This window comes from Balaenoptera borealis (genome assembly GCF_965194805.1).
Source record: "Balaenoptera borealis genome assembly, chromosome: 8".
In the NCBI taxonomy this organism is placed as follows: Eukaryota; Metazoa; Chordata; class Mammalia; order Artiodactyla; family Balaenopteridae; genus Balaenoptera; species Balaenoptera borealis.
Window position 1 is genome coordinate 26,254,146 of NC_138865.1, and position 21,946 is coordinate 26,276,091.

At 40.5% G+C, this 21,946-nt stretch overlaps 1 protein-coding gene across 15 annotated transcripts in view; it reads left to right on the top strand.

Annotated features, from left to right (window-relative positions):
• The window catches only part of LOC309632953 (contactin-associated protein-like 4), a 159,475-nt gene that overhangs the window by 119,450 nt on the left and 18,079 nt on the right, over window positions 1–21,946 (top strand). Inside the window, exon 6 of one of the 15 annotated variants that reach the window (XM_082401070.1) lies at window positions 11,350–14,340. The exons of the other annotated variants lie outside the window; for them this stretch is intronic. Coding sequence (XP_082257196.1) covers window positions 11,350–11,382 — 33 coding nt within the window. The 3' untranslated portion in view covers window positions 11,383–14,340. Of the gene's footprint in view, window positions 1–11,349; window positions 14,341–21,946 lie in introns of those variants that run through there. 15 annotated transcript variants of the gene reach the window in all.

A 21,946-nucleotide genomic window follows, 5' to 3' on the forward strand; every position in this document is an offset into this window, starting at 1 on the left:
CTGTTCTCAAACAGACCTCAACCCAGATGGTTAGTTAAGTTAAAACTTAGCCAACTGTGTGATGCTGCTTGTGTGATGGGAGGCTTTCGGTGCCAAGCCTAAGTGTAACAAGAGGCTTAACACTTTTTCCCCACAAAGTTGTACAAGGACGATGCCCTACTGAACCTGAGAGAGAGGTGGTTCCATTTGCCCTTCATTGCAGGTCTCAGTGACAATAGAGATAAAAGCTGGATTTGGTCTGTCGAAAACTCTCAGAGCAGCTGAAAAGGTTGAGGCAGAGAAGTGAATGAGACACCTGAGCTGCTACCACAAAGTAGCCGATGGGTCCTGGAAACCCAGGATCCAGTAACAACTGCCTCTTGCCAGGGCCAGCTGCATTCGGTGGGTGTGGAGCGTCCTTCCTTCCATTTGTCGATTACAATCCTTCCCAACTTGAAAACCTTCACTCAAATCCCTTTTACTCTGTACTAAAATTGTGTAGACACGCCCTTCTTTTTCTACTCCTAGGATTTTTCATTTTTATTTCTCAAGTATTACTTTTCTTTTGCCATATTTATTCACCTCGTGCTTATTTCACATCAATTCTGGCATCAGGGACTACAGCTTGTTTATCCCGATATCCTTTGTACCTACTTTATTGCTTTGCAAAAGTAACGATTTTGCTCATTTGAATTGCCAGGTGTTATCAGGTTAGGAGGGAGGGGTGTGGTGGTGAGTAGAATTTTAAATATGCAGCAGGATAAATAGCAACTCTTGAGACATCTTACAAATTACAGTTTTACTTTTCCTGGAATGAAGTAGTTCCAGAAGTGGTGTTATTAGAGATATATGGAAATTAGGATATATTTTATGAAAAAGGTAAATCTTAAACAGTAATATGAACAGAGTATGGCAGAGTTGTGGGGGAAATAGCTTTAGAAGTAGACTTTTTTATTCATTTGGGAGATGGCAAAAGTATTGTTTTTGATCAAGAAAAGTAAATGATGGAAAAAGTGAATTTTTACCAAAAAAGGTGCTCCGGCAGCAGACTCATTGAAAGGAAGTGCTGCAGAGCCAAGTTTTGGGAAGGTGGAAGGCAGGAGAGCCCAGGGAGCATCTCACCAGGGTTTCATGGAAATTCTTCCTCGTGACTGCAGTTCTGGCAGCTTAGCTTCATAGGATGTTGTACTAATAGTGGGTCTCATAGGGAACGACAGTCAAAGTCTACAAATTCTACAATTTGCACACATAATGTAAATGTACAGAAGGCACAGATATGGTATGTACTTCAGGCTATTCATGGGTGATTTCCTGGGTCTGTTGTTTTGACATAAAAGACTCAAGTGGTTTGGTACCAAACTAATTGGGATCTTGTGAAAATGGCCCCCAGCAGAGGTGGAGTGTTTGGAGCACTGCTGTGTTCACAGCCCTTGATAACTCCTGTGGTTTCTGCACTCTGCAGTCCTATGCCACTTAACACTTAGAACAATTTTCTGCCTTTGATGCAGACCACATTTTATATATTTGTATAGACAAAAGCAATGATGAAATTTTAAAATTTTGCAAAACAGGAAGACAGGCTTTGAGTACTTTTTTTAATATTAATATCACAGTCTCAAAACTCTGAGATGTTGAGAATTTCTGATCAGCAAACCTCAAACTTTCAGAGTGGCTAAGACTAGGGCAGCAGTTGAGAAGCTGGATGCTGTTCAAGCATGTTTAAGGGTCTCAGACAGAGAGAAATATTGGTTTAGACCAGGGGCCAGCCAACTTTCTCTATAAAGGGACAGATAATAAATATTTTTGGTTTTGTAGACCATGCAGTCTCTGTTGTGACTGCTCAACTCTGCTGTTGTGTGAAAGTAGCCAGAAGCAATATGTAAATGAACGAGTGTGGCAGTGTTCCAATAAAACTTTATTTAAAAAGCCACACAGCCAGCTGGTTCTGGGTTTAGGTTGCTTACCCCTGGTCTAGTCCACTTTGTATCTATTTAAGGTGTGATGTATGGATTCAGTATGAAGAAATGAAAATTACAACATCAGTGTGGCACAATGTAACCTCTCCCACTTGAACTCCACAAAACCTTTGCTAATACTCTTGCTTAGGACAGTCCTTTTCAAACTGTGTCCTAGAAAAACTTTCTTTTCATTTTAAATGTATGCATGTAATTTGATGTCTTTCAGAATAAGATATAGATAGTATACATCTGATCTATGATATTATTACATAGCATTTAGCATAAAACTAAGGTTAAAAAGAGAATCAATTTAAAGAAAACTATTAAACCAATAAGAAGTGTTATACTGAGTACTTAGTGAGTGCCTGACACTGCTTCACGTGCTTTATACATATTTATTAAACACATCCTCACAACAGCCCTCTTATGCCCAGTTTACAGAAAAGGACACTGAGGCATGAAAAGTTCAAGTTCACTATCCTCAAATCACAGAACTAGTTAGTGATGTAACAAGGATTTGAACCCTAGCTGTCTGGCTGCAGGGCCCACACTCAAACCACCTTAGCACAGTACAGAGGATTCATGTTGGAGGTGAATAAAGTGATGATACAGGATGGGGATCCTCTTCCTCAGGGCGTGGGAAGCAAGCACTCTCAGACAGTGCTGGTAGGAGCATAAAATGGCATAAGATGGGGATATGCCCAAAGCATATACCCAAAGCGGGATCTTGAAGAGATGTGTGTACACCCATGTTCATCACAGCATTATGCACGTCCTTGGAGGACAATTTCTATAAACTTAAGTGTTCAAAAGCACCCGCTATTTAGAGCGCTGAAGATGACAGCCCAAAAGGAGTAATGCTCCTTTATATCGTCAATATATCGTCTACACCAAGTAACAATTCCACTTCTAGGAGTTAGTCCCACAGGAACACTCAGAGGTGCACAGAAAGTGCCTGTAAGAAAACTAAGTGCATTGTTTACAGTCAAGATCCAGTTTTCTGTCAATAGGTGAACACAAAGAAATTACGATACTCCATTTTATGGAATAATATAGTATTATATGGAATTCATTCCTTTGAAAACAATGAGGTTATTTAATTAATTGATCTGTTTATTTATTTGAGGTAACGTTGGTTTAAAACATTATATAAGTTTCATGTGTACAAGATTATCAAATGCATTTATTCATAATGAGATTTAAGAAACATTTTTTTTTTACAGCTAGGAAAAGGAATGTATTTATTGTGCTTCCATTAGAAATTTCCAAGATGAACATATACGTATATGTGCATGTAAATATATATAGACTATTTCTGGAAGCATACAAGATAAATTATTAATAGCATTTCTCATTCTGGGTAAACATATGCCATGAGTACGCGATGAATGGTATTTTTAAACTACATGCGTATACTGCTGTTCAATTCAATACCAGGTTTTGAAAGGATTAGAGGAAAAAAAGCAAAGGAAATACAAAATAGTTTTTTAATTGTGGTAAAAAAACATAACATTAAATTTACCATCCTTACCATTTTTAAGTGTATGGTTCAGTGGTGTTTAGTATATTCACATTGTTGTGGAATAGATCTCTAGATCTTTCTCATCTTGTAAAGCAAACTTAAACCCACTAAACACAAATTTCCCTCCCCATCCCCTCAGCCCTTGGCAACCATCTCTCTACTATCTGTTTCAATGATTTTGACTACCTTAGATACTTCATATTAGTGAAATCATACAGTATTTGTCCTTTCGTGATGGTTTATTTCAAGTAGCATAATGTCCTTGAGTATCCATATTATATAGCACATGACAGAATTTCCTTCTTTTTAGGGCTGCATAATATTCTATTGTATGTATATCCCAGATTTTGTTTATCAGTTGCTATGGTCTGAATGTTTGTATCCCACCAGAATTCATACGTTGAAATCCTAACCCCTTAAGGTGATAGTATTAGTAGGTAGGGGGTTTGGGGAAGTGACTAAGTCTTCCACTAAGAAAGGGCTTAGTGACTCATAAAGAGGCTCCAGAGAGATCCCTACCTGATTCCACCATGAGAGAATGCAACAAAAGTCTGAGACCCAGGGCTTCCCTGGTGGCGCAGTGGATGAGAGTCTGCCTGCCAATGCAGGAGACACGGGTTCGAGCCCTGGTCTGGGAAGATCCCACATGCCGCGGAGCGACTAGGACCGTGAGCCACACTTGCTGAGCCTGCGCGTCTGGAGCCTGTGCTCCACAACAAGAGAGGCCGCGATAGTGAGAGGCCCGCGCACCGTGATGAAGAGTGGCCCCAATTGCCGCAACTAGAGAAAGCCCTCGCACAGAAACGAAGACCCGACACAGCCATAAATAAATAAATAAATAAAATAAAGTTAAAAAAAAAAAAAAGTCTGAGACCCAGAAGAGGGCCCTCACCCAAACTTACTGGCACCCTGACCTCAGACTGTCAGCCTCTAGAACTGTGAGCAATAAATTTCTATTGTTTGTAAACCACCCAGTCTGTGGTATTTTGTTATATCAACTTGAATGGACTAAGAGATCTATTCATCCATCTACGGGCAATTGGGTTGTTTGCACCTGTTGGCTATTGCGAATAATGCTGTGATAAACATGGGTATACAAATATCCCTTCAAGATCCAGATTTCAGTTGTTTTGGACATGTACCCGGCAGAGGAATTGCTGGAGCTTATTATGCTAATTCTATTTTTACTTTTTTTGAGGAACCTTCATATTGTTTTTTATAGTGGCTGCACCATTTTGCATTTCCACAAGGGTTCCAATTTCTCTGCATCCTCCCCTAAATAGTGTTTTTATTTGGTTCCCTTACCCACTGAAATAGCCTCAAGATATGTGGGGAGATGCAATCCACATGGACCCTGAGTGCTTGTGTGCTCTTTCTAGATAGGCTAAGAGTGAAGGCTCTAGCTGCATTTTATCCAGGCCATTCTCAGGGTGTGCTAGAGAAACAGCAGTCCTGAGAGATGAGAGGCCAGCCTCCCCCAGGCAAGGAGCAGGTCTGCATCTTCTCATTACAAGAGCAGTGAATCCCCCGAGCGTGGTGCTCGATCCTCTAAGGCAGCCCACTGCCTGCAGCATCATCTGTCCTGGACCCTTTGCATTACCTGTAGCACATAGGGAGGTTCATGGGAAACCGAGGCAGTATTCACTAAGCCGTGTCTCTGCCACGTGAACAGCTTCCAAAATGGTGCCATTTCTCAGATGTCTTTCTGGATGACCATGAACTATACGACGCTCAGTCTCTCTGTGCTGGTGTTTGGAATGCTTTCAGTTATCGTCTTTTCTCTTTCATGGTGCTTTTGTGCTGATCTTGTTTCCCAGATTATACACTCGACCTAAATTATGTCAAATATAAGATCTGTGTACTAACTGTTAGAAGTCAAACCATTTATATGGCCTTTTTATTAAACATAAAAAATATAAAAATATGCTCATTACTTACTTGAGATTTTCAGCTCAAATTGGGATTTAGACTTAAGTTTCCTTCATGTAAGTAGATTCTAAGTCATTTCCACAGTGAATATATTCCTAATACAGGCTTTTAGATGATATAGATAAGAGTAAGTACTATTTCAACTTAAGAAAAACCTTTTTGGGTGACTTTCTTCTTTTTTAAAAATTAATTTTATTGAAATAGAGTTGATTTACAATGTTGTGTTCATTTCTGCCATGCAGCAAAGTGATTCAGTTATGTATATATACACATTCTTTTTCATATTCTTTTCCATTATGTTTTATCACAGGATATTGAATATAGTTCCCTGTGCTATACAGTAGGACCTTGTTGTCTATCCATTCTATATATAACAGTTTGCATCTGCTAATCCCAAACTCCCAATCCATCTCTCCCCCAGCCCTCCTCACTCTTGGCAACTTCAAGTCTGTTCTCTATGTCTGTGAGTCCGTTTCTGTTTCCTAGATAAATTCATTTGTGTTGTATTTTAGATTCCACATAGAAGTGATAGCATCTGATATTTCTTTTTCTCTATCTGACTTACTTCACTTAATGTGATAATCTCTAGGTCCATCTGTGTTGCTGCAAATGGCATTATTTCATGCTTTTTATGGCTGAGTAGTATTCCATTGCATATGTGTACCACGTCTTCTTTATCCATTCATCTGTCGATAGACATTTAGGTTGTTTCCATGTCTTGACTATTGTAAATAGTGCTGTAATGAACATTGGGGTGCATGTATCTTTTCTAATTATAGTTTTCTCTTGATATATGCCCAGGAGGGGGATTGCAGGATCATATGGCAACTCTATTTTTAGTTTTTTGAGGAACCTCCATACTGTTTTCCAGAGTGGCTGCACCAGTTTACATTCCCAGCAACAGTGTAGGAGGGTTCCCTTTTCTCCATACCCTCTCCAGAATTTGTTATTTGTAGACATTTTAATGATGGCCATTCTGACTGGTGTGAGGTGGTACCTCATTGTAGTTTTGATTTGCATTTCTCTAACAATTAGCAGTGTTGAACATCTTTTCATGTGCATGTTGGCCATTTGTTTGTCTTCTTTGGAGAAATGTCTATTTAGGTTTTCTGCCCATTTTTCAATTGGGTTTTGTTGTTGTTGTTGTTATTGAGTTGTATGAGCTGTTTGTATATTTTGGAAATCAAGCCCTTGTTGGTTGCATCATTTGCAAATATTTTGTCCCAGTCCGTATGTTGTCTTTTCATTTTGTTTATAGTTTCCTTTACTGTACAAAAGCTTGTGTGTTTGATTAGGTCCCATTTGTTTATTTTTGCTTTTATTTCTATTGCCTTGGGACACTGACCTAAGAAAACATTGGTACTATTTACGTCAGAGAATGTTTTGCCTATGTTCTCTTCTAAGAGTTTTATGGTGAGGTGGCTTTCTTCTGGCATATATAAGGGTAAGCTAGGGCTTCCCTGGTGGCGCAGTGGTTGAGAATCTGCCTGCCAATGCAGGGGACACGGGTTCGAGCCCTGGTCTGGGAGGATCCCACATGCTGCGGAGCAACTGGGCCCGTGAGCCACAACTACTGAGCCTGTGTGTCTGGAGCCTGTGCTCCGCGATGGTGAGAGGCCCACGTGGCCCCAGCTCACCGCAACTGGAGAGAGCCCTCGCACAGAAACGAAGACCCAACACAGCCAAAAATAAATAAATAAATTTTTTTTTAAAAAAAGGATAAAATCAATCAGTTCAATTTAAAAAAAATAAAATAAAATAAAAATAAAAGGATAAGCTGTCTCTGAGATTATATTACATTGGTTTGGATGCATGGACAGGAGTGCATCTGTCTGCCATGCACCCTAAATACCTATAGGGTGAGCTCCGGACCTGAAGCACATGACTCATCTTCCAGTCATTTTCCCAATTACCCTGTGGTATGCTTGAAAACCTCTGCTTATTTTATTGGCATACTCTACCTTTCACTTTGTCCTTGAGGAGGGATCAGTTAAGAGCTAAGGAAGAGCAGTTTTGAAGAAGAGTCGAAGGTCAGGGCATTTTTCTAGAAGGAGCTGTGCATAAGAAAGAAGAAGGGCAGGTGGTGGAAATACCAGAACTTAGCCTCACACTACAGCTATGGCCAAGGGAGAGAAGTTCAAAATAAATAATGTTTGATGTGCATTAGACAAATGAAGTTTATTTGGATTTGAACTCCTGCCTTCTCTTTTGTGTTTTTTAATGTTCTTAATCATTCAACCTGAATGGCTTATCTTCCTCTCAGAGCTTTGAACATTTTAATGATTCAGTATCCTTCTTTTTTAGAAGAGAGAGAAGAGAAAAATCACTTGAGCAGTGGAAAGAGATCCCTGGGGAGCTCTTGTGTATGCTGCAGCAAATGCTTTATTAGCTAAAGTTCCCACTGATGGAAAATTCAGACATAGGAAAAGCTCCTACATATTGGAAGAAAATTTGAGAGTTACCAAAAAATATCGTCAGAATGGAATGCAAAATTACTGTGGCAACACTTTTTCATCCATATATACCCAAGTAATAATAAGTGAAATGGTCAGTGAATTACATCGCCAATAAGTTTTCTATCCTTAGATGAAATAAATAATAAATACATGAGTCACTTATTAAAGGAACCTGACTGTGATATCTAGGGTCTTTTGAAAACCCTCCCCTGTCAAACAGTACAGGGCACCTTTAAACTGAAAGGAATTAAATCTCTCCCTGTATTAGTTTCCTAGGGCTGCTGTAACAAAGTACTGGAAAATGAGGGGCTTAAAACAACAGAAATTTATTCTCATAATTCTGGAGGCTGGAAGTCCAAAATCAGTGTCTTGGCAGGGCATGGGCAGGGCAAGGGTCTCGGGAGAATCTCTTCCAGGTCATTCTCTTAGTTTATGATGTTGTCAGTAATTCTTGGAGTTCTTTGGCTTGTAGATTATCACTCCAATCTCTGCCTCCACTGTCATGGGGTGTTCTCCCTCTGTGTCTTTATTTCATCTTCCCTCTGTGCATGTCTCTTCTCTTCTTGTAAGGACCCAGGTCATATTGGATTAGGGTCCACTGTCATGACCTCATCTTACCTTGATGACTTCTGCAAAGACCAGATTTCCAAATAAGTTCACATTCACAGGTTCCGGAGTAAGAACTCCAATATATCTCAACGTGAACGTGACAGTGGCCTGGAAGGACAGAGGTGGCTATAGTCAAACGATGCTTATCGTAAAGGAAAAGAGGCACTTTCTCATTTTGTTTGTTGTGCCCACTTTTTGTAAGGGAAGAAGAAGATTAATCTGGAATTGATGAGAAATTGATAAGAAATGCTCTGGACACCATGGCAAATGGAATGTGAGAAAATGAGCAAACAACACCCCTGAGTACTACAAGGAGTGGCGTCTAGAAAGGGAGGCTGGAGTTTGTGTCAAGGTGAAGAACCGTGGTTGGTGTCTGACATTTACTGAGTGTTTATTGTGAGCCAGGCATGGTTTTAAGCATTTCAGGTGCATCATATCATTTAATCTTTCTCCATGAGTGTCTTCATTTTACAGACGAAGAAACTGAGGCTCAGAGTTACACAATGGTCAATTTCTGTGTTACTCTGGAATATTCTAAGGTATGATTGAAGTAGCCCTTTATTTTCCTGTTTATTATTATTATTATTAATTACGTGCAGTGAGATAGATTCCCAGAGCACACAGAAGAAAGAGAGGATGAGAGGGAGGAAGACTTTACAATGCAATCGTGTTCTTGGTGGGGCAGAGGCAAGTCTGGGTCACCTTAGGGCTGGGTTTAGGAGGTGAGGGTGCACCCAAGGGCAGTGGTCAGAAAAGACCTGGAGAACTGCTGACCTCAGGATCCTGAATGGACACCTATGTGCTGTGGTTTTGCTGTTGTCCCAGCCCAGGCTGTGGCTCTGTTCTTAGGGATCTGCCATCTTTGCTCAAGGTTCCACATAGAAACAAAGATGCTGGATTGTTTGGTGCCTTTGTGAATTCTGTCTCCCTACTGGGAGTGAGATGTAGAATAGACACAGATGTTCCTGCCAGGTTTGGAAGCCAGCGATGAGGAGTTCAGCGTTGGACAAAACGCATTCCCTGCTTCATAAAGGGGTGTGGACTTGCTCAGCTCACGACCTGGGGCGTCTTGGTTCAGGGAAATGAGAGACAGAGCAGTTCCAGGCCAGGCTTTGCTTTTCTGCCCTCTTATCTGGACACAACCTCTCTGAGCATCAGTTTTTCCTGAGTCTTTGTCCTTTACTGGTCCTTTCCTCAGTCATAGGAAGCCCTCAAGATGCATCAAGATGTATATTATTCCCTAAATCAATCTGAACCCAATGCCTGGTCCTCAAGAACTACCTTAGGCCAAGAATCAACCAGGGAAGGGGAGAAAGGATGAAAGGAGGATGCAGGGGAGAGGTGCACAGGTAAGGGTCCTAGCTCAGCTGTCACCTGCAGAACAGAAGCAAGTGGCCTTGATTATTCACACCTCACTTTACCTGCCTCCAGGTTGGAGCCTGAAGAGCTTGACTGGATTCACTTCTCTCTATTAGAAAGTTGTTAGGTCATTTTCAAATTTCATTTTAATTTATTTTCTCATTTACACTTACTTTGGTTTTGCTTTCTGCTTTTTTCTCCTGATTTTGGCTTTATTACTTTCAAGTAACACTTTTCTTTCAATCCCCATTTTCTTCTTCTTAATGCCAGTTTACGTTATTTGCTAAGGGCTGCTTTTGTTACCTTCACTCCTGTTTTGTCTATTTGACAGCCCCCTGAGATGATCTGTTTACTGCACTGTGTTCCCCAAGAAACAGTGGGGAAGCTGCCTAACAGACAATCTCCTGGGAGACTTTCCGCTACCCGTTTTCAGTGGGAAGCAGTTTCAGTCAGAACTGGCTCGCTCATCATAGCTGGGTAATATAAGCATCCAAATCACAGGGGGTGGGAGCACGTGGCCTCTCGGCGTTTATCTTGATTGAATCATGGGTGTGTAACTTTCCGTCGTTCAGCTCTTGATTTGTATTAATGATTCAGAGTTTATTACCTTAAGATAAAAAAGGTGTTCCTGCTGGCAAGAGCTAGATAAGATTGTGGGCAATTTGAGACTCTCACTGTGTGAAGTTGATGATGACTATATTCCCTGGTAAGAACTGAGAAATTCTGTCCTGTCCTGTCCTGCCACCGCGTGACACCAAACAAGGTACAGTCGCAATGGACTTTGTGTCACTGACATGAAATTGAGGGTGGGCGTGGTGGCACCCACCCAGAGTGCCCAGGAAATCTGCAGCAGTGGCTGGGACGAGTAGAGTTTCCCATTACCACAGGGAGTTCATAGGCAGGAAACTTTCTGTTTCTCATTGTATCAGTCTGGGTCTCATTGCTAACATTTCACCTAAATGAAAATGCACTTTTACTTTGTTTAAATTTTTCTTGTGGTAAAATATACATAACATATAATTTACCCTTTGAAGTATTTTAAGTGGCATTAAGTACACTCACATTGTTGTGTCTCTATCACCCCACTATTCATCTTCAGAATTTTTTTGAGAGGTAAAACAACTAATATTTACTGTGTATATTTTTTATACAATTGTTAAAGGTTACACTCCATTTTCAGTGATTACAAAATATTGGCTATATTCTTCGTGTCGTACAATGCGTCCTTGCAGCCTCTCTTACACCCAATAGCTTGTACCTCCCACTCCCCACCCTTTTTTTGCCCCCCTCCCCCCGGGAACCACTAGTTTGTTCTCTATATCTGTGAGTCTGCTTCTTTTTTGTTATATTCACTAGTTTGTTATAGGTTTTAGATTCCACGTGTAAGTAATATCATACAGTGTTTGTCTTTCTCTGTCTGACTTCTTTCATTCAGCACAATGCCCTCCAAGTGCATCCATCAGAACTTCTTTCATCGTCCCAAACTGAAACTTGCTACCCATTAAAAACTAACTCCCCATTTCCTTTCTTTCTCCAGGCGCTGGCAATCACCATTTTACTGGCTTTATAAATTTGACTAGATACCTCATATAAGTGGAATCATATAATTTTTGTTCTTTTGTAACTAGCTTATTTCACTTAATGTTTTCAAGGGTCATCCATTCTGTGGCATGTGTCAGAATTTCCTTCATTTTAAGGCTGAATAATATTCCACTGTATGTATATCCCAGATTTTTTTAATCCATTCATCTGTTGGTAGATATTTGGATTGTTTCCACCTTTTGGCTATGGTGGATAATGTTGCTGTGAACATGAGTGTACAGATATCTCCTTGAGACACTTCTTTCAACTTTTTTGGATATATACCCAGAAGTGAAATTGCTGGATCATATGGTAATTCTATTTTTAATTTTTTGAAGAACTGCCATAACGGTCTTGCAAGTGGCTGCACTGTTTTACATTCCTACCAGCAGTGCACGAAGTTTCCTATATATCCTTGCCGACACATCTTATTTTCCATTAAAAAAAATATATAGCCAATCTAAAGGGAGTGAAGTAGTATCTTACTATGGTTTTGATTTGTATTTCCCTAACAAACATCTTTTTCTGTGCTTATTGGGCATTTGTGTATCTTCTTTAGATAAATGTTTATTGCAGTACTTTGTGCATTTTAAAATCAGATTGATTTTTTTGTTGTTGAGATGTACAAAGTTCTTTATATATTCTGGATGTGAACCCCTTATCATATATATGATTTGCAAATATTTTCTCTTGTTCCATTGGTTGCCTTTTTCACTCTGTTGATAATGTTCTTTGATGTATCCAAGTTTTAAATTCTGTTGTTATGTTTTGATATTTCTTCTTTTTCCATGTAAGCATTTATAGCTATATGTTATATTGTTATCTATTTTGGCTTATGTTGTCTGTACTTTTGGTTTCATATCCAAGAAATCATTGCCAAATCCAATGTGATGAAATTTTTATACTATGTTTTCTTCTAAGTGTTTTATAGTTTTAGGTCTTATGTTTAGGACTTTGGTCCATTTTGAGTTAATTTTTGTATATGGTGTAAGGTAAGGGTCCAATTTTATTCCTTTACATGTGAATATCCAATTTTCCCAGCACCAATTGTTGAAAAGACTGTCCTTTCTGAATACATGGTACCCTTGTTGAAAATGATTTGTAGATCACTTTGTGAAACATTGACATCTTAAAAATATTAAGTTTTCTAATCCATGAACACAGAATGGTTTTCCATTTATTTGTGTCCTTAATTTCTTTTAGCAATGTTTTGTAGTTTTCAGAGTACAAGTCTTTTGCCTCCTTGACTAAGCTTATTCCAAAGTATTTTATTCTTTTTGATAATGTTGTAAATGGAATTGCTTTCTTAATTTTATTTTTGGATTGTTCCTTACTAGTGTATTGAATTGCAACTGATTTTTGTGTTTTGATTTTGTATCCTGAAACATTGTTCCCTGATTAGTTCTAACAATTTTGGGGGGGGGGGTGTATCTTTAGGGTTTTCTACATATAAAATCATGTTGTCTGCAGAGATAATTTTACTTCTTACTTTACAATTTGGATGTCTTTCATGCCTAATTTCTCTGGCTAGGACTTCCAGTATTATGTTGAACAGAAGTGACAAAATCTAGCATCCTTGTCTTGTTCCTGATCTTAGAGGAAAAGCTTTCAACCTTCACCAAAAATTATCATGTTCAGTGTGGGTTTTTCATATATGGCTTTTTATTATGTGGAGGTAGTTTCTTCTATTCTTAGTCTCTTGAGTGCTTTTATCATGTAAGTGTGCTGACTTTTGTCAAGTGCTCTTTCTGTATCAGTTGAGATGATCCTGTGCTTTTCCCCTTCATTTTATTAATACTGTATATGACATTGCTGGTTTTCTATATATTGAACCACCCTTGCATTCCAGAAATAAATCCCACTTGGTCATGGTGCATAATCCTTTTAATATGCTGCTAAATTTGATTTACCAGTATTTTGTTGAGGATTTTTGCATCATTGTTTATAAGGGATGTTGGTTACAGTTGTCTTTTCTTGTAGTGTCTATGTGGCTTTGGTATCAGAGAAATGCTGGCCTCAGAATGAGTTAGAGAGTGTTCCTTCTCCTTTAAGTTTTGTAAGAGTTTGAGAGGATTGGTGTTGGTTCTTCTTAGTTCTTCTAAATATTTGGTAGAATTCATCCATGAAGTCATCTGGTCCAAGGCTTTTCTTTGCCAGGAAACTTTTGGTTACCAATTAAATCTCCTTACTAGGTCTATTCAAATTTTCTGTTTCTTTTTGATTTAGTTTTGGTAAGTTATGTGTTTCTAGGAATTCATCCATTTCACCTGGATTATCCAGTTTTTTAGTGTACAGTTCATAGTAATCTCTTATAATCCTTTTATTTCTGTTAAATATGTAGCCATGTCTTTGTCTTTATTTCTGATTTCAATTATTTGAGTCTTTTTTTAATTTTCCTTAGTCAATCTAGCTAAAGATTTGTCAATTTTGTTGATTTTCAGAGAACCAGACTCTTGGTTTCATGGATTTTTTCTATTGTTTTTCTAGTCTCTCTTTGTTTATCTCTGCTCTAATCTTTATTATTTCCTTCCTTCTTTGAGCTTTCAATTTAATTTGTTCTTCTTTTTCTAGTCCCTTAAGGTGTAAGGTTAGGTGGCTGATTGTGATATGTTTCTTCTGTTTCAATGTAAGCTTTTACATTATATTTTCCTCTAAGTACTGCTTTCCCTGCATCCCATGAGTTTTGGTAAGTTGTGCTTTCATTTTCATTTTCATTTCATTGTTTTCTTGATTTCCTTTAGTTCTTTGTTGGTGTATTCCTTTAACGTTTTGAGCTTACATGAGATAGTTGTTCTAAAATCTTTTTCCAGTAAGTCCAAAACCTGTTTCTTGAGGTATGGTGTCTGGATATTTATTTTGTTCCTTTGAATGAGCCTAGTTTTACTGTTTCTTTGTATGCCTGGTGATCTTTTGTTGAAAACTGGGCATTTTAAAAAACAGCCACCTCTCTCAGTCTTCTTATACTTGCTCTACACAGGGGAAGACCTTTGTAATCAGCCTAATGTGATGTCTTAGGGTCTTTTCAGACCTGTGTTGTCTCTGGACCAGTGCGTGTGTTTTTTTCCCCCAGTTCTCCTATTTATACATCTGCTTTTAAATGTCTTGCTTTTCTAAGAGTCTCACTCTTGCTTACTCTTGGGGCCTTAGCTGTCCTATTGTACTCCTCAATCAGTAATCTCTTGTCCTTGGTGTCTGTGGGTCTATAGTTACCTTTGCAACCATTTTTACAAATCATACCCGCTGCTTCCCATGGCTCCCTTATTCTGAGATCTGAGCCATTTTTGTTTGTCTGAACTCTGAGTTAGGTGTCAAAAGACCAGTCCTTAGGCAGCCCACAGACAGGTTAGAACATTGCAGATCAGTCTGCTCTCTCTCAGGTTTGCAAAAGGGGGCTGGGGATCTGGCTGCCACTTTCCTCAAGCTGCACTAAAAAGTGACTAAAAAATGCCACAGGTTTCCTACCCTTTTAAATGTGACATTTTTTGATTGTGCGTTCGCTTGGTTGTTGTAGATCTTTGACTCATTTCTATAGTTTCTATAATGCCTTTTTAGTCTGTTTCTGGTTATGTACTTAAATCAAAACAGGAACATATTCTCGTCACTGCTGGAAGAAAAGAGTCTTTACTCTGCCAACCTGTCATGTGTGATGGATAAAAGGGCCCTTAGAACTGCACGTAGACACTGTCACTTTTTACAGAGAACCAGTTGACCTTGTATAACTGGAGATGCTTCCCCTCAAACACAGCTCTGCTCCCTCTGCTGAGGGTGGTGTCAGTCTCTCCCGATGCTGCTGGAAATGGAACACTGCATGCCTGGACACCCCACAAAAATAAAGGGTACTGACGTGCTCCCAGGCCAATACTTGTTCAGGAAGTGAGAGAAGTACTGTAGATATAAAAACATGCCAGTTTCTAAGGCAGCCTTCACTCCACATAGGAAGTACATGGCCAGGGTTTGATTTGATAAAAAATTAGTATCACAGTTAGAAACCAGACCTGACCCTGAGCTCCCTTAATGACTTCATCTAATGTCTCCCTGTTGACCCACCCAGGCCTTATCTTATCCTGTGTCTGGCTATCATTGGCTCTGCCGTCCCCTAAGCCCTTCCCTGCCCCAGGATCTCCTCTCTCTAGGTGCATTTCAGGTGACCTACACTTACCAATTTCTATCAGATGTTTCCTGAGGGCCATCTGGACGTGATCCTAACAACCCGGGCTGAGTGATGCCACTTTGTGGATTCACTAAATGACACATTTCTGTGGGTCACGTCCTCCCAGCCCAGCAGCCCTAACAAGCACCAGCACGGAAGCTGCTGGCAAACGCTGGGAGGAGGCCTTAGTACTGCAGGGAGCTGCCGGGGGCAGCCTCTCAGGGCCCCACACCCAGGGCTCATCCCAGGAGACACTCCTGAGGAGGGGAAGGCAGGGCTGTGCCCTTGAGGAAGGAGGGACCGCTCACCTCTCTGACCTCGGGCTGGAGAAGGACGAGGGCTCGGGACCGCGGAAGACGGCAGGGAGCTCGCCCTCCTCCCTGAGAGCTCGGTGAGCTGCATCCAGGCGAGGAGGTGAGACCCTGCTCACTGCCCCTCCCTCCGGAATGCAGTCACTGCTACTGAGAACTCTACCCCAGCCCTGATTTCATTGTGGCTGGTTAGAAAAAAGGGAAAACAAACAAAACTAAAACCAAAACCTGACTCTGCACCAGAAGATAAATGAACTTCCATGTGTATGTAGCACCTTTTAAGGATTTGTCTAATTCCAAATGAAATGATCTCTATTTTAACTCATTACTGATTACTAATTTTCTTCATTTCAGATACAGTCTATAACAGTAGATTCCCGTCTGTGTTCTGAAGCAAATCCCCCAGCCTCGCCTCCCACCCCTGTGGGGCCTGGGGAGGGGGGAGGCATCTTCCCCCAGAGAAGGTGGGCATATTCCCCCCTCTCCCCCGTGCCTCCCTGGGCACCCCCTTGCCTGGGGACTGCGGTCTCCCTTCCTTACTCTCACACTCAGGGCCCCTCACAGAGTGGCCCTGACCTGACTCCCCAGACTCTTGTCACCATCCTGTTTCCTAAACTTCAGCCAAGTTCCGCCCAGCATCCTGCTTGTCCGGAGAGTGTGCCGCCTTCTTCCAAGTCCAGGCCTCTGCATGGAGGTTTGCTCTACCAGAAATGCCCCTCCTCTTGTGGCAACAGTTTAAATTCCTCGTTATTAAATTACAAATCTGCAGCCTCCTCCTCCTTGAGCGTTGCCTGATTTCCCAGCAAACGTATCTGCTGCAATTCCCTGCAGAATCACGTCAGGTCAGGGGCCACTTGGTGCTAGTTTCGGTTCCTGCATCCCAGCCCGTGCATCCCTGAGCGCACAGCTCCGTCTCATTTGTCGCTGCCGTGGGTGTTTCCTCATCAGTTAGTCTCCGTAAACGTTGTGAGTGAAGTATTTTCTACATTTCCAGGTATAAGCAGCTGCCATCTCATAAGATAGCTTTCTTAAAAGAAGTGATTCACGGTGTATAGAGCATATTGTAGTTTAACCAGTGGTGGGGGGCAGGGTTGATACAAGTTTCTTCTCATGATTCCTAATACCAGCTCACCAGAGTGATGCTTAAAGGCAAGGACAGTTATGCTAATTTTTGCAGAATAATTTTTAATTCACAAAAACCATTAATTCTAAGACTGAAAAGTTGTATGTGAGATAAGCATATGGTTACTACATCCACAAGCAAATTTTTACAGCCCTGGGACATTATGATGCCCTTAAATCCTCCTGGAACAGGTTGAAAGTTAAACTGCATTGAGGATTTCTGAATTGCTGATACTATGATATACTATAGTTCTTTTTTTTTTTTTAATTTTATTAATTAATTAATTAATTAATTAATTATTTATTTATTTATGGCTGTGTTGGGTCTTCATTTCTGTGCAAGGGCTTTCTCTAGTTGCGGCAAGCGGGGGCCACTGTTCATCACGGTGCGTGGGCCTCTCACTACCACGGCCTCTCTTGTTGCAGAGCACAGGCTCCAGACGCGCAGGCTCAGTAGTTGTGGCTCACGGACCCAGTTGCTCCGCGGCATGTGGGATCTTCCCGGACCAGGGCTCGAACCCGTGTCCCCTGCATTGGCAGGCAGATTCTCAACCACTGCGCCACCAGGGAAGCCCCCATAGTTCTATAGTTCATCTAAATTAATAAAATGAGATTTAAAAATCACATTCAAAATTGAGCAAAAGCCAAACTAACTCTTTTCGTATTAATTAAATGATAATAATGAGAAGTATGATTGTCCCTTTCGTAAAACATACCAAAATTATATGTTAGATTACATTCACTTAGCACAAAATGTCTTTCAAAAATAAATTCTAAGCACTAAACAATCTGAGGGATACACCTGTACAGTTTTAGTTGCATATCTGCGTGTGCATGACTGACATGCCTGACAGCTTGTAATTCATGTTTTAAAAAATGATTCAGTATTTTAAAAGAATATAGCAGAAGGATAGCTTCTTATGCCTAAATCACCTGTTGTGCAAGGTCCTCACTCTAGTGCATTTTACACAATAGGGTTTTATTAGTCATAAACCATGGCTGACAGTCATAAGCGCCAGTGTAAATGGGGAGAATGAAAATAAAGATGGGGCCTGAGAAACTGAGCTATTGTGAGCCAAGGTCCAGGAAGCAGACTCTCTAATAGCTTATTGGGTGTCTAGGAGCCAACAGAACCTTCTAGATAGTCTGTATAGGAAATCATCTAGCTTTCCCAAACTACATACATTTGGAATTAAAATTCCATTTGCTGCCAGTATCATTGTAAATGGGGGAGTAAGTCCCCCTTGTAGGGTCTTTAAGGGCCACTGCAATATTTCTGCAGAAGAAATTACAGGGTTTATTATACTCACAGGTCCTAGAGGAGAAGACAGGGCGCACCTCACCATTCAGCAGCCACCTAGCAGGTGGGGAGTCGAGAGAGAGTGAGGACCTTGGGCAAGTCTGGGTGGAGCAGAAACAAGGCTTGAGGAGATTTCATTGTTTCTTGGAATGTCTAGGTCACAGTCGGGGAGGGCAAAAAGGGAATCTTGCAGCAGGAAGCAGCCTGGGCACACCCACGCACCTGGTCCCCTGGGTGTTGAGGCAGCAGGAAAATAGGAAATTAAAAAAAAAATTTACAATCCAATCATCTTCACTCTTTATTCTCATTTTCAACCTTATTTTCCAAAATGTACAATCCTTAGTTCTCCGAAAGTTAGGGAGAGGAAACTGGCTTCCTATTAGTTAACGGTGATGCAACATTGAAACACTGGACATCCTGCTGAGGTTTCCATGGTGTCCGCTGGGCTCTGCAGCACCCAGCTCCTGGAACTTTTCAGACTCCTCAGTGAATTCATTATTGTTTAAAAGAAAAGAACACCCCGTCTTTCTGTTTTTGTTCCTTCTGTCACTGTTTTTATTCTACCTTGCCTCATTCTACAAACCGTCGGCCATGGAACTCCTGTATAGTTTTTCATTGTACGTAAAACACCAATACATCTTCCATCGTGGAGGTAGTCAGAGCAATCACTGTTACCTCTCTTTTGCACAGAAAAATGGAGGTTCATGGAGATTAAGAGATGTATACAAAGTTGGAATCACAACAGGTCAGGAACTCTAATTTAGTTCTTTGGACTTAAAAAAATATTGTTTTCTGCACAAATTCATCACTGCCTCACTAAGTTTATATGTGCAGCAAACATGGACAGAAGGCTCTTAGGTCTGGGCATTCATCACTACCTCCAGGGAGGGAGCCCAGGGGCAGCGGTGCTGAGAGCTCTCACTGCCCTCAATCTCCCCCTTTGCTCCCCTGAGCTCAGGTAGGACCCTGCGGGCAACTCATGTGGTCCCCCAGGGCTCTCCTAATGGGTCCAACATTGAAACCAGGACACAGACCCCATGGGGCCTGTAAACTGCCTGCCCATCTGCACGAGGATGAGAGGCAGACTCAGTGATGGGACAGGCAGAGCCCACACAGAAACAGTAAGGAAGTCACCTGCTCCTCTGTGCTTCATTGAACCTTTGAGAGACAGGCACGGAACCGAAAATGCCATCCTTGTATCAGGACACCTACCACACTTATGTCACTTTCAAACACAAAGTCAAAGAGACTTTATGTCACTCAAAAACACAAAGTAAAAGCTTCTTCAAGACAGGAGGTGAACAGGAGAATTCTATCTTTGAATATTCCTACAATATTTGTAGTGAGTATTTAACATGAAAAAAGTAGTCAAAGTATTTTTCTTAAAATCACTTCCTATGCAGCTATAAAAATCTTTAAGAAAAATAGTCCAGGATAGAAATATAATAGAGACTGCACACATTCATGAATTTATCTGCCTCCTAACAAGTCCAACTTGTGAAGTGTAGAGCATTTTATATGTTAGAGGCATAATTATAAATCGCTAAAATACCCGCTTGACCACACTGCAGTACATTGTCATTGCTTTACTTGAATGCTCACCTAAGATTTTTCTCTGAAATGTACTCAGAGCAGAGACAGTTATACAATGAAAGTGAGAAATTGTAAGAGCATAACACTGTCTTAGAAATAGTCCATGTAGAAACCACTTACCCCAGCACAGTCTTGCCACATGTTTTATGTTCTGTCCACAGAGGCAGCCCATGGCAGCTCATAGTAAGGCGGTCAAAGAGAGTGTTCTGTCCTTTCCCTCTTACCTACTCAGACATCAACATTTTCTCCTGCTCTTTCTGTGTCAGCTGCTCGCAGGTGAGAATAAAGGAGGTGAAAATGTGAGCTTTCCTAGGAAAGCTCTGCCTCTGTCTCCCATCCTCTTCAGAGCCTTACACGGCGCCTGCTGGCAATTGTGGTTCAAGTAATATTGTTGGATGAATAAACGGATGAGAGACCCTGACTTAAAAGAGTCACTTTGTTGTACAACAGAAACTAACACAGTATTGTGAAGCAATTATACTCCAATAAAGATCTATTTTAAAAAATAATTAATTAATTAATTTTTTAAAAAAAAGAATGCCACAAAGGGTAGTTCCATTTCAGAAAGACACTTTTTAAGATTGAAAAGTCTTTGAGATTCACAGTAAATCAATATTTCAATGCCATGGTGGCCCCTTAGACACTATGGGGAAGACTAGAAGGGATATTTTGAAAGACACTGACCATCTCTAGTATATTTCAAATCGTACCTCATGGTTTGCCCAGTGATTATAAATTTGATGCTGTTCATCATATAGTCCTTCTTTATAGTGAGGCGAGCGGGGGCTACTCTTCGTTGCAGTGCGCGGGCTTCTCATTGCGGTGGCTTTCTCATGTTGCAGAGCTTGCGGGCTCTAGAGCACAGGCTCAGTAGTTGTGGCGCACGGGCTTAGTTGCTCTGCAGCACATGGGATCTTCGTGGATCAGGGCTCAAACCCGTGTCCCCTGCATTGGCAGGCGGACTCCTAACCACTGCGCCACCAGGGGAGTCCCTGTAGTTTGTCTTCTATAGACGTTTATTCATCTGTAGTAGCCTGTAGTAGTCAGGTGTTAAGTTTAAAGCATTAATTCTGCTATCTTGCTTTTTTAGTATTTTTGTGAATGAGATAAATCTTTGCTTTTACTTATTTGTAAAGAGTATATTATATTACATTATATATTTGCATTTCTGAAATTTTTATAGCTAAGACATTATAAAAACATGGGAAGATCTGCTAAACTAAAATGGGGAATTTTCTTCTAAAACTTCGATGTAATGTCTGTGAAATAATCCAGAAGAGAAGTAATAACAAGCAGTTTTCTTTATAAACCAGGGAACATCAGTGAACTCTTCCTTGCATTTCAACCAGTCAGACTGATTGAATTCATATTTAGATGAGAGTGATTACGCTGTCGAGACAATTAAGTGAGGTGATCTAAGCCAAGTGCTTGGCTCAGGGCGTCATTTATGGGAAGCTCTCCACAAACACACAACATCATTATCATTATTATTTCATGAATAATTTGATAATATATTTGCTCCTGGCTTGGATTCTTCTCTCTTGGATACTTTTGCTAGCACAAAATTTTTTTTCAATTATTGTAAATTTCACTAAATTTTGGAAACTGATGATCTTTTGTTGCCTAATGGTAAAATACCATCGGATTCTGATTTGAAATGGTATATAGAAAAACTCCTCTCTCATGCAGTTAAGAAGTGATTAGTTAGCAGTGTGCAAAACATTCAGGTAGAAATAGTGCCTCCAGGAGTCTCTATTTCAGAATTCCCCAGAAAAGGGTAAACTCCCTACTCCCTCATGTAAACCGACATGTTCATGTTATTGTAGCATGGTTTGTCATCCCGTTGGTTTGGAAGGAAACTAGGATGGTAGAAAGAAATATGCAGAAAGATGCAGTCCAACTTAAGTAGAACCTGTTTTTAAAAAGTGACCCTGTGATACTAGCCCATTAAAAGCTCCCTTAGAAACCTCTGACATCCCCAGGGTCAAACGTGCCTCATTCAGTGGCTGTTTCATTATCTCAGTCCAGTGGGTGTCATCCTAGGCACAAGCTCCACCATCACCTTTATTTTTGTTCT